Source organism: Glycine soja, chromosome 20, assembly GCF_004193775.1.
Source record: "Glycine soja cultivar W05 chromosome 20, ASM419377v2, whole genome shotgun sequence".
Taxonomy (NCBI): Eukaryota; Viridiplantae; Streptophyta; class Magnoliopsida; order Fabales; family Fabaceae; genus Glycine; species Glycine soja.
In genome coordinates this window covers 40,582,840-40,595,464 of record NC_041021.1, presented here as the reverse complement: position 1 = coordinate 40,595,464, position 12,625 = coordinate 40,582,840, and the positions used below count along the sequence as shown (strand labels likewise).

At 32.8% G+C, this 12,625-nt stretch overlaps 2 protein-coding genes across 2 annotated transcripts; both read left to right on the top strand.

The window, feature by feature from the left end:
• The first annotated feature begins 1,869 nt into the window (after nucleotides 1–1,869).
• Nucleotides 1,870–6,179, top strand: LOC114403331 (pyruvate kinase isozyme A, chloroplastic-like). Its single transcript, XM_028366228.1, has 7 exons — nucleotides 1,870–2,616; nucleotides 3,108–3,195; nucleotides 3,301–3,491; nucleotides 4,074–4,192; nucleotides 4,804–5,047; nucleotides 5,230–5,464; nucleotides 5,561–6,179. The coding sequence occupies exons 1-7, from the start codon at nucleotides 2,074–2,076 to the stop codon at nucleotides 5,887–5,889; spliced, it is 1,749 nt and encodes a 582-aa protein (XP_028222029.1). The 5' UTR covers nucleotides 1,870–2,073; the 3' UTR covers nucleotides 5,890–6,179.
• A 748-nt stretch (nucleotides 6,180–6,927) lies between these two features.
• LOC114401205 lies at nucleotides 6,928–10,419 on the top strand. The gene is made up of 4 exons (XM_028363669.1): nucleotides 6,928–7,372; nucleotides 7,794–8,023; nucleotides 9,323–9,430; nucleotides 10,070–10,419. The coding sequence occupies exons 1-4, from the start codon at nucleotides 7,180–7,182 to the stop codon at nucleotides 10,190–10,192; spliced, it is 654 nt and encodes a 217-aa protein (XP_028219470.1). The 5' UTR covers nucleotides 6,928–7,179; the 3' UTR covers nucleotides 10,193–10,419.
• Nucleotides 10,420–12,625: the final 2,206 nt, after the last annotated feature.

Genomic DNA, 12,625 nt, shown 5'->3' with positions numbered 1-12,625 from the left:
AAAATTATAAATATTGATTAATTTAGTCTTTGGATATTATATAAAAAAATAATTTCTAACTTCGGTAAGTATCAACCAATCTAATCCTGAAATTAGCACTATTAATTATTTTGATCTTTAAAATTAAGAAAACTAATCGATCACTTTAATATCTAAATTTAATCATCATCGACCTAAATTTAAAAACAATACTTAATTTTTCGTATTCATACTTTTTTAGGGTTAATTAAGTTTTAGTCTTTAATTTTTTTTTTAAATTTAATTTTTAATTCTTAAATAAAAATTTTACTGGTTAAGGTCTCTAAATTTATTTTCATTAATGATTTTTAATATTTAAATTTTTGTTTGATCAGTCAAAGTCCCTAAAAATTTAAAAATTACAATTTTAATCTCTAAACAAAATTTTAAACTCACTATTTTATTTATTTAATGAGATTTTAGAACTAAAAATCAAATTTTTCAAAAGTTTAAATATCAAAAACTTAAATAAAAAGTTGAGATGACAAGTTAAACTTTTGTTAAAGACTAAAAATTGAATTTTAAAATAATTTAGTTAAGCCTTTTTGTATTCATATAACTATCAGTTAATTTGATTCTTGAAATTAGGAACCAAATTAATTAATACTCCATATAACAAAATCAAACAAAGTTAATTGATCCACAAAATTAGAAATTAAAATAATTTACGATTAGCATATGGAAAATGAAAAAGTAAATTGATAACTCCTTAATATTTAAGGTTAAATTGAGCGATAATTTTGAATTTTAAAAATTACAATAATTATCACTTATCAGTATTCTTTTACACTAATTCTTTAGGCACACAAATTTGTGTCACTAAAGTTAGACTTTTAGTTGGGTTGTTCATCACTCGGCCCAATTTGACAATTTGTTGTCACAAAATTAATTATTGTTATGACTTTAAATATTAACTTATAATTTATATTCGGTCATGAAAATTAAATGAGTAGGCTTTTATAAGAATTATCTCAAAATTTATATTAATAATAACTTTAAATATTGACTTAAATTTAACTCATTTATAATTTTATTAATCGATATCAAATTATGAAGTCAGAAAATATATATGATGATCAATTTTATTATTTAAAGATCAAATAATTGATATCATATCCTATGTAACATTATATATAATTATTTTTTCATCCATTTTTAACTTTTTTATAATAACGATAATAAAAAAAACTATAACCATAGTAATTAAATTTTTTAGATATGTCTACACGTTTCAGTCTTATGTCTGCATGCATGTAGTTCAATTCTTACTCTTACAAGACTATCCTAATGAATTTTATTTTTTGTAGTGTGCACAAATGTCAAGAATATTTAATAACATTAAAATAAAAACTTTTGTTAGACAAAACCTCCCCCCCCCCAACAACCCTCTTTTTGTACGTCACAAAAGTTGGTGTCTAAGATAGCACATGGATTATTTTCCACTATCTGCTGTGAGTGTGGCAACCGCATTGGTCATTGGATATGGCACCCTAATTGGAAATGACCTTATTGACATTATAAGATGATTAAATACCTTCATGTAATTAACACAAGGGATTAAAACAAAACATAATGTTTTTTTATAAAAAATAAATACAATATACTATAGTTCACAATAAAGGAGATATAAGTAAAAAAAAAATGAATGATACAATAATAATTATAAAAAATTATTATAAATATAATATATGACAAATAAACATAAACAACCTGCTATTCCTTGTCAAGGTCAGGACTCAGGACCACCTGGGTTAAATGTTTAATGTTTAAAAATAAAATAAAATATTTTTTTAATCAAGGAAGCCTCTATCAGCATTTGTGTTCCATTAAATATTAAATATTCTCTGCGCGGCCAAACCTATTTCTTTCTTTCGGTAAACTCCCCGGTATATTCCGCAGCCAAAATCCCAAAGTCCAAACATTGGCGGAGTTTACAACAAAACCCTTCAAACCCCACATCCAAATCGTCGTAAAGTTTGAACCTTTGGTACCACATTTCGATTCAGACCTATATTGTTTCCAGCAACAGGCTTTCATTGACTTCTCTCTGTGGCGATGGTTTTGAAGTCAATGGTTGCTTCCGCGAGCGATCTAAGTCTCGTGAGTGTTGCAGGGAACCCTCCCCTTGATTTGAAGAATCGGGTTTTCGGTAGCCGCGTCATCAGCCTCGGATTTCGTTTCAACAAAGGTAGTAAATGGAAGGGGAATGAAAGGTTTAACTTTAAGGTTCGTGCAGCTGTGGAAGTGGGTGTGGAGAGATCGAAGAGCAAGGCTTTGGAGGGTGGTTTTGGGTTGGATGTGGTTTCAGAGGCAGAGTTAACGGTGAAGGGTTTTGCGGGGTTGAGGAAGACCAAGCTCGTGTGCACTGTTGGTCCTGCTTGCAGCTCTATGGAGGATCTTGAGAACTTGGCTCTTGGAGGCATGAGTGTTGCCAGGCTCAACATGTGCCATGGGACCAGGGAGTGGCACCGTGATGTGATTAGGAAGATCAAGAAGTTGAATGAGGAGAAAGGGTTCTGTGTTTCTGTAATGATTGACACTGAGGGTAGTCAGATTCATGTTGTTGATCATGGAGCTCCTTCCTCGGTTAAAGTTGAGGTAAGCTATTTGGATTGTGTTAGAGATTTAACGTTAACTAGTGATATGGCCAAAAGTAGTGTATATAAATGGGAGTAACTCATTGCATGAGCTAGTTTCTGGGTTGAGTTGGTTTAAACCCAAATTATAAGATGCAGATGTTATTAAAGCCTATCCTAGGGTTGCTGTTGGACCTATCGGGTCTCTTGTTATTGGATCACTCACAAATGTCCAATCCTGCTAACTTTACGCCAGGCGTGATGCATATCTCTCATTGACCAGTAATATGTTACAAAATTAGTGTGTATAAGTAGGGAGCAACACCACTCACCTCATGAGCCAGCTTTTAGGATTGAGTTAGGCCCAAACCAAAATTATAAGAGATTATGTTTCTATTGTTGTGTGAAAGGCTGGCTTGTGACAGCTTTCCTCTATGATCACACTTACTGGAGTTAGCTAATTTGGAGCCATGCATTATTGAAGGTTGTCTATTTTTTTTGTTTCAATCTCAGGAAGGTTCAAATTGGGTGTTTACTGCTGAACATTATGAGGGTTCTCGTCCATTCACTGTTCAAACGAACTATAGAGGTTTTTCTGAAGGTGATGATGATGTTTTGCTAAACCAGTGAAGACTCAACCCTTCCTTTTCTTTCACAATGAATTTATGCATTAAAGTGAGTACTGAACTTAGTTAATGGCTGTCAGGTACCGAAGTGGGTGATGAACTTGTAATTGATGGTGGAATGGCATGCTTTGAAGTCACAGAAAAGACTGGTAATGATTTGCATTGCAAATGCATAGATGCTGGTCTTTTCCTGCCTGGAGCCAAATTTAGTTTTTGGAGAGATGGAAAGCTTGTGAGGGGGAATAACAAGCTCCCCACTCTATCGACAAAGGTATACATATAGCTTTTTCTTCCCCTGCTCATTTGAAGATCGTGAAGGATAAATTTATAGTTCTGCAAGTACTTCTTTATATGTATGCCACTGAATTTCTGGATGCATCTTTGAGCTATGTCAACTGTCTTCAAAACTCTTTTTTTGGGATAATATGATGAAATAACGTATTGCCTCAAGAATCGGAGGTCTTATATTTGTCAATACATGGATAAATTGCATAATATATTATTCCTTTCAAAGTCCCAAGTTTTTCTCCTTGGAACCAATCAAAAGATCTCGAAGAACTGGTGTATTCCTTCAACTACCAAAAATGCAATAATTTTCTTAAATTCTTAGACAATGCTAGAAACTTTTTTGTTTTACAATGTCATTATAATCATTTATACAAGTTTCAGCGGCAGCTTACAGAGAAGCTACCTTCAAAACTGAACATATAATTTACTAAATGTAATAATGATTTTGTCTGTATGAACCTCTTATTTTTTTGTATTTTTCTTTGAATAATTAATAACTATGAATTGGAAATCTTTCCCTTGTGTGCTTTTTTCTGTCCTGAATTCGAATTGTTTTTATCCACAGGATTGGGCTGACATTGACTTTGGTATAGCAGAGGGAGTTGATTTTTTTGCCTTATCCTTTGTCAATCATGCTGATTCTGTTAAGGATCTAAAGATGTACCTCTCTACGAAGTCAACCAAGTAAGGAATCACAATTCCACAAAAGAAAAAATTTATGGTTTTAGCAATATAATGTAACCTTTAACTCCTCTAAAAAGATGTTGATATAATTTCTAGTATGAAATGTCATGCTAATGGCTAGGAATCTGTTAAGCATTACAAGCATTCTACTGCCGGCATCATTATGTGATGTCTACTGATTTTCCTTGTCTTCCCTTTAACGTGTTATAACAACACTAGTGTGCAGCACTTGTGCTGCATTATGATGGGGATGGCCATGTAACACCATATCACTATCACCCAAGTGATGTCATATTTTCATCTTCAAGCTGCAATCATATAGGTTACATGCAATCAATAGAAACATTATAAGTTGGGTTTTTCTTAAATCCTATACAAAACAGGCGCATTCAGCACTATTTCCCAGGTTACAATTGCACCTATTTTGATTGAAGAGATGCATAGATTGAGTTATTAATAACTTTGGTGGTCAGCTTCCTTTCTGTCATTACTGATGTTAACAGCATATTTATTCGATTGTTAAATATCTTGTTTAAACATCAGCATTCTTTTCTTCTATGTAAGTGCTTTGATCCAAAGTTATTTTCTCACGAATTATATGATTGTTTCAGATCCATTAAAGTTTTGGCAAAGATAGAAAGCTTAGAATCCCTTCATAAACTGGAGGAAATAGTGCGAGCTTCTGATGGGATCATGGTGGCTCGGGGTGACCTTGGTGTCGAAATACCACTTGAACAGATTCCTACAGTCCAAGAGGATATAATTTACGTATGCAGACAATTAAACAAGCCAGTGATTGTAGCTTCTCAGCTTCTTGAGTCAATGGTCGAGTATCCAACGCCAACACGTGCTGAGGTAAAATCAATTTTTACATCCAGGATGATTATTATCAACCTTTGGTTGAATGGAGAATATCTTACAATGAGAATAGATGTTACTGGGAAACTAGGGCAGAATTCTGATCTATGATGATGTTTCCAGTTTCCCTATTGGATTGCTGAAATTACCTCGAATGAATATTTGCTTTTATGCAATAGGTAGCAGATGTTTCTGAAGCAGTTCGACAGTATGCTGATGCTTTAATGTTGTCTGGAGAGTCAGCTATTGGATCATATGGACGAAAAGCTTTGGCAGTCTTGGATATGGCTAGCAGTAGAATGGAATCATGGAATCGGGCGGAAAATAGACAAAGTCTTGTTAGCCACCATCAACTTGGAGAATCATTGCCAGAATGCATTACTGAGCAAATATGCAATTGTGCCGTTGAAATGGGTAATTAATATTCTTCTTGCAACTTCCTTCTATTATGAATTCTGCATAGTGGTAAGAGTGTAATCATAATAAAAAAATTACCCATTTGTTCTGCAGCCAACAACCTTGGTGTGGATGCCATCTTTGTGTACACAAAGTATGGACACATGGCATCGCTTCTATCGCGCAACCGCCCGAATCCTCCCATCTTTGCTTTCACCAACGATGACAGTACCCGCATGGCTCTGACTTTGCAATGGGGTGTTGTACCCATTCTGGTTGATTTGTCCGATGATGCTGAATCTAACATCTCAAAGTCTGTTCAACTTATGAAATCTAGAGGGTTGATCAGCCAAGGAGATGTTGTTCTAGTGGTCTCAGATGTTGCTCCAACACGTGCCTCTCCTATGGCTTTCCAGTCTATTCAGGTGAAGACTATTATCTAAAACACAAGGTTGCAAAAATATTGAAGAACACGTGTCTGTGTATTTTCTAGGCTTGGGATAGGATAGTATTGTATTATTGTTTTTTTTTTTCGGTATTGTATTATTGGTTTCTTGTCCTTTTTTTTATATATTGGTTTCTTGTCCTTATTCAAAACAACAAAAGTTTATAAATTCTAAATTGTAGAACTCTAGCAAGTTTTGGAACCTCTTTCAAGAGATGCTTATGAATTACACTTTGTGAATTGCCCATCGTAAGTCACTAATACAGTTGCACTAATATATGGCAATTATATTTGATTTATCAACTTTGATTGATTGTGATGAACCACCAGAATACTACAATGGCAAAGCTTTTGAGCTTACACGCTACTCTACTCCTCACTTTCGTCTTTCCATGATATTCTCATGAAAGGGATCTCCCCCTATGTGTCTCTTTCTTGCTAATGCTGGTTTTACCTATAATCAGTTAAATAATATAGCGAGATAAGAATAAATGAAGCCTAATTCCGAACGAATAATGGGTTTTACAATCTTTTAAATTCAAATTTCCAACTGAGTGACAATGCACAACAGACTAGACTATAGATTGGTTCGTCAACCCGTTCATTATGTTATATTTTATCTTTTTCTCTAAATTAAATTTTTATTTTTTAAAATTAATAACTTTATATTATAATTTAAGTTATTCATAATAAATTTAAAATATAACCAATATATTTAAAAATATTCATTAATTATTATACACAATAATTATTTATTATAAATCTAACCATATAAAATGAATATTTTATTATATACAGTACACATACTAAAATAATAGTTTTCAGTATATTTGAATGAGCATTTCTGTTTTCAGTTATTTCTATTACTACCGTATAATTTTATTGTTGATAAACATGTTTCTAAATTTTACCGAAAAAAGACAAACTGCTTTTACTGAAATTTGTCATATTTTCGTGGAAGGACCAGAATGATTGGAATTTATGAGAATAAATAATAAAATAAATAGTGAAGCAAATCTATTCGCGAAACAAAAATCATGATTATTTTGTCTACGTTGTCAGCAGCCTCTGACCGCAAATCCACGAGATGTTAGTTTTTTCTAGCCACAAACGCAGACCAACCCCTGGCGCACATTAGCCACCATTAGCTGTCTCACTCTAACATGCGCTTCTCCAGCCGCTGCAGACTCTGCTCCACTTGCTACTTCCTCTAGAAGAAGCCTTTTTCAAATCTCTCTGCCACCGGACCCGTTTTCTTCTGTTCATTTGGGTTTCTCTCTTCCAATTTATGGCTTCTTTGAGACCTACCCTCTCTCAACTTTCCCTTTCCCAATCCAATTTTCTCAGAAAATCTACATGGAACAATCATCTACCTTGCTATTTACACAAAAGGATCGCAAAGTTGCAAACTTTTACCACTTCTAAGTCTTCCACTTTCAGGGTTTGCTGTAGTTCTCAAGAGACCAATAACAAAAACAATGGCAAGTTTGTTTTGTTTTTAATTTTCATTCCTCATTTAGTGAGAATTATTGTTTTAGTAAGAATTATTGTTAATTTGAAGTAATACATAAGATTAGTAAAATTTCTGAACTCTGTTTGATGATTCGTATTCGTGATATGCACTCTGTTTCCTTATTAGATTACTAAAACTTCATATTTCTTTTCACTTTTTTATTGTGTCTTCAACTAGTGTATGATGAGTTTTTGTGCTTTCAGCATGTTCATTTGTGTGGCGTTTCATGTGTTGATTGGCAAGAAAAGCTGTATGTTATTATGTTTTGGCAAGATAAAGTAGATATTGTGGTGAAGGGGTTCAGATTATAATCTACAACCGATTAAAGAGGACATCAAGCGACTAGCTTTGCACTTTTTGGCTTCATGTTGCTTCTGTTGTGTTTTCAGGTGAAGAGCCTCCAGAGTCATTATTTATGAAGGAATTAAAGAGGAGAGGTATGACCCCTACATCATTGCTTGATGATTACAAACAAAGCGACTATGGACTTGATGAAGAGGTGTATGTGAATGAAGAAGATAGAGGTTTCCCAAAAAGAAAAGCTGTCTCAACCAATGTTGAGAGGAGTTTAGACAATCAGAGGGAACGATCTATGGCACTGAACAGTGAAGGTCTTGAGGTTGAATCATTGTCAACATTTCTTTTCCTTGAATATAATCTTTAGCAATTGGTGATTTCGTTTCAAAGTTTTTGTTGCCAGTAGTTTTTCTTTGTTAGCTGGTGTTGAAGAAAGAATACTAATTCAAAGTTTTTTATTAATGAGAAACAAGAGAGTGGAGAATGGGGAGGGAGGACAAAGACAGAAAGGATGAACAAATGAAAAGAAGTACAGAAATTCAGCTATAAATGGCAACAAAACTGTGGTTTCAACTTTATTCCTAAAACATTCTATATTTTTTTCTCCAATTATAGAGATAGTAAGTCTAATAATGAGTGACATCAGTAGCATTTTTTTCTGGCAGTTACTGCTATGAACTTTTGGTTTTGTTACTCAAATGAGTCAAATAATCTAAAACATTATATTTTGAACTTCAAATAGTGGCTTTGAGACATCACCTGTTTGGTATGAAGTTTAGAACTTAAAAATTCAAATGGTTTCTGCAGTGTGCAGAGAATTAGTAAGAATTTCAAATAATTTTCAAAATAAAATTGTATCTTATCAGCTTTGCAATAAATAACTCTACTTTTTTTAATTCTAGAGAGAGTATGGTTTCTCAAGTTAAATTCTAACAAACATTATTCTTGTCTTGTCATAAATAGCTTAAAAGTATGTACTTTAACTTCTCTGTAATGAATAATTATTATTTTATGACTTTAATAAGCTATTGAAGTTTTGAATTTGTTTCTTAAAATAAGCATAAAACTGTTTTTTTAAGCAGAATCAATTTAAATAAACACATCAAAAATCTGAAAACTGCTAATTTTATTTATAAAAAAAAGCATTTTTTTTAACAAATAGGTTCAAAATAAGTGTTTATTGAATAAGTATTTAATTAATTTGTTTAGACAAATACACCCTAAATTCATGAGAAATGTCAAATGGGCATTAGTAACTTGAAAAAAAAAATCATCAGGCACTCTGCTGTAGCAATTATATCAGAATATGTATTAAGAAATTAACATGATGTCCATAGTATGCAAAGGCCCTCTGTTAGACCTGTGTAGACATTGGTGCACTTTATATTGCGTTGAATATTACTATACGAGAAGATAATAATTGCAGCACTGCCTAATTTATGAAGAGTCTTTTGGCTGATAGATATGAATAAAACATCTAATCCTATTCTGCAAAATAAAATGCCACTGAATCAGAACTGATAATGTATTATTTTGGAGTGAGCTTTGATGCTTTGATCTAATTGAATTTCGTTTTTGGGGTGAAATCCCAAGAAATCACATACGTATTTATCTATTTCAGGGCTTGATACCTCGTGCTAAACTTCTTTTGACAATTGGAGGAACATTCTTCTTGGGATTTGGGCCGTTGATCCTCATAATTGTTGCAACCTTTTCTGCTCTTTACTTTGTAAGCTCTTGGCCTGAAAACTGATGTGTCTATACTGTTTTCATGTTATGTAGTGTTTGTTAGTATCCTTGGCTATCTTATTTGTACAATGACAACATGATTTTTCTTTTAACTATTTGTTTGTTTGTCATTAAAGCGAATACCAATTTGACTGACAGAACATAGCCTAGTAAATTGAAAAACTGTATACTTTAAAAAAATAAAAGATTTCACTTTTAATAGTTGGTCATGTTCATGTATATTTAGTTATAGTGCACAGACACAGGCAATGTTATAACTTGCATTTCTATGAATTTTGTGCTCGTTGTCTGGTAAACTGATAAAAGTCCCAATTTGCGAGTACAATTGTTTTTGTACCCTTAATCATTAGGAGCAGCCACTTCATTTGATACACCTGAAGCTCGTGATCTTTGCTATGTCCTTTAATCTAGGCAACAAAGTTCAATACAGCATGAATTCTTGGTTTCATATTATCTGTCCGGTTGAGAAATGAAACTTTTAGTGGAAATATATTTGCTCTTTGTGACATGTTGTTCATACACTTAAAGCCTCACTTTTGAATTGAGTCTCTTTGTAGTGAATGATGCCTTTAATGTTTGAGAGATGGCTTTGAATTTGATCCTTAGTTTACTGTTGCAGTATTTTGGACCAACATTTGTCCATGATGCAAGCAAGATGGCTATATCACCTCCACAATATGTGGACCCTTACGCACTCCTAGAAGACGAAAGGATATCTCAGATAGCACCACGGCTAAACTAAAGGCAATACCACACATACTTAGCTCTTAGGAATCTAGTTGCATATATCAAATTTCTGTTTGATTTAGTTCCATTGTAAAATATCATCCAGGATGAACTTGTTATCTATTTTGCGTTCATCATTGACTCAATTCTTTACATCTATCTGCCCTTTTCACTTTGCCTAAATGCTATGTATAATTTAAATCTAAATGAAAGCTCTATCAAACAAGTATTTAATGCTCGTAATTCTTTATTTTCAATTTAGAAGTTAAATCGCTCTCCTTTAGACGAAATTGCTGATGAAATGCCCATAAACTTAGCAAATAATGAAGGTCTTTTTTTTTTTTTTGCTGAATATGAAGGTCTTATACCTTCTTGAACATTTATAATAAAAAAACAAGAAAAAAGAAAGAGGAGCCATCAAATAGGGATATACTATTTGAACGAAGCCACTCAAGACGTATCATATCTCAGTTTATGCGCAAAAGATAGAAAGCTGGTTTGTTAGGCCTTTTTAAGTAAAAAAAAAAAACTTTTTTTAAAAATTTAAAAAGAGTATTGTCATATAGAATGAAAATTTTCCACAGAACAACAGACAATATGTATGTAAGTTAATGCTGATTTTTAGTTTCTAGAAAAAATTTGAATTTTTTTTTTTCTTTTAATTTTAGTTCCTACACTTGTTTAAATACTCAAAATTTTCTCTTTGCACAAAAGAAAAAAGAGTTATCTTTATTTTTAAAAATACAGAAACGAAAACTATTAATTGAGGACAAAAAACAAAATTTAAAATTTTTCTCTTTGAGCTAAAAGCATTATTAATCCATTATAAGAATACTATATTATGAAAGTTTATCGAAACAACTGATGATAATGACCACAAACTCTGTGATGATTCCTTGGAGGGTGTTGCTAGGTGCACCCAGCAACATTGCTGGTGCACCCAACAATTAGTGTGAATGGATAAAATTGTCATTGGCTTTATTTTAAATAAAAAAAGACGCACCCAACACCACACTTCTTCCACTGCTTCGTCTTCTTCTCCTTCCTCACGCATCTCCTTCTTCTGCCATTTCCTTCCTTGCGCAACCTTCTTCCTGCGTTTTTGGAGATGCATTTGTGTCGTTGGACTCACGCAAACTTCTTTCGTCAAGGTTAGTTCCCTTTCTCATCTAGTATTTCGTTAAATTTTGGTTGTAGGGTAAACGCCATTGAGGTTAGAAGAGATACGATGCAGAGTGGAATATGAACATGTTCTGAATAGGTTCAACACATATGGAAGAACTTCTTTCGTATGTGTTGGTGAGTTGTTAACGTGCATACGGAAGAACTTCTTCCGTATGATGGCTTGTAGGTTCATACGGAAGAAGTTCTTTCGTATGAGTAATAAGAAAGACGTATGACTCATACGAAAGAAATTCTTCCGTATGAGTTTACGGAAGAAGTTCTTCCGTAAACTCATACGGAAGAACTTCTTCCATAAGTGTTTACGAAAGAAGTTCTTCTGTAAGTGTTTACGGAAGAAGTCTTCCGTAAACACTTACGGAAGAACTTCTTTCGTATGAACATTTGAATTTTTTTTAATAATTTAGTTAATTTTTTTTAAAATTTAATTGTACTTGTTTGTTTTGTATTAAAAATAGGTATGTTTTGTTTTTTAATGAAAAAAATATGTATGATTGTATGGTGTATGAAATAAATTTTGATGTTTAATATATTTGCATCAAAATAGTATATATTAGGTAACATTTTTGTTTTTGATGTTTAATATATTTGCATCAAAATAGAAATCAGGGTTAGTGGCTAAGGTTTAGTTAAAGGTGCCTAGAACTGACTATGTGGTTAGGGCGTAGGGCTTAGGGGGTAGAGGAATGTTTATGTTAGGGTTAGGGTTGAGCGTAGGGGTTAATTGAGATGTTAGTGTTTAATATATATGATGGTATGTAGTTAGGGTTGGTTGTTAGGGTTTAGTTTAGTGGTTAGGGGTGGCATTAGGGTTTTGTGTGGGGCTTAGGGTTTAATATATGTTAAGGTTTATTCTAGTGCCAAGGGTTGAGGTTGGGGTTTGGGTTAGGGTTTAGGGTTTATTTTAGTGGTTGTGGTTGAGCTAATGGTTTAGTTTAGTCGTTAGGGTTTATTCTAGTGGCTAGGGTTGAGCTTTGAGCATATTTTAGTTGTTAGGTTGTATTTTATTTGTTAGGGTTTAGGTGTAGGGTTAGGTTTTAATATATATATATATATATATATATATATATATATATATATATATATATATATGGTGTTATGTTATTAAGTTTTAGAAATGGTAGATATGTATTGGTTAGGGCTGAGGCTTGGGTTTAGTTTAGTTGGTTGGGATATTTTTAGTTGATAGGGTTGAGGTTAGGGTTAGTTTAATGATTAGGATTTAGGTTAGGGTTTAGCTTATGTAGTGCATATGCAATAGTGTTTA

Excerpts from the sequence above, each read along its gene's own strand:
- LOC114401205 (XM_028363669.1), top strand. The coding sequence starts at position 7,180 with ATGGCTTCTTTGAGACCTACCCTCTCTCAACTTTCCCTTTCCCAATCC. Across the intron at positions 8,024-9,322 it reads TGAACAGTGAAGGTCTTGAG|GGCTTGATACCTCGTGCTAA; the intron begins GTTGAATCATTG and ends TATCTATTTCAG. Across the intron at positions 9,431-10,069 it reads CCTTTTCTGCTCTTTACTTT|TATTTTGGACCAACATTTGT; the intron begins GTAAGCTCTTGG and ends TTACTGTTGCAG.
- LOC114403331 (XM_028366228.1), top strand. The coding sequence starts at position 2,074 with ATGGTTTTGAAGTCAATGGTTGCTTCCGCGAGCGATCTAAGTCTCGTG. Across the intron at positions 3,492-4,073 it reads TCCCCACTCTATCGACAAAG|GATTGGGCTGACATTGACTT; the intron begins GTATACATATAG and ends TTTTATCCACAG. Across the intron at positions 5,048-5,229 it reads CAACGCCAACACGTGCTGAG|GTAGCAGATGTTTCTGAAGC; the intron begins GTAAAATCAATT and ends TTTATGCAATAG.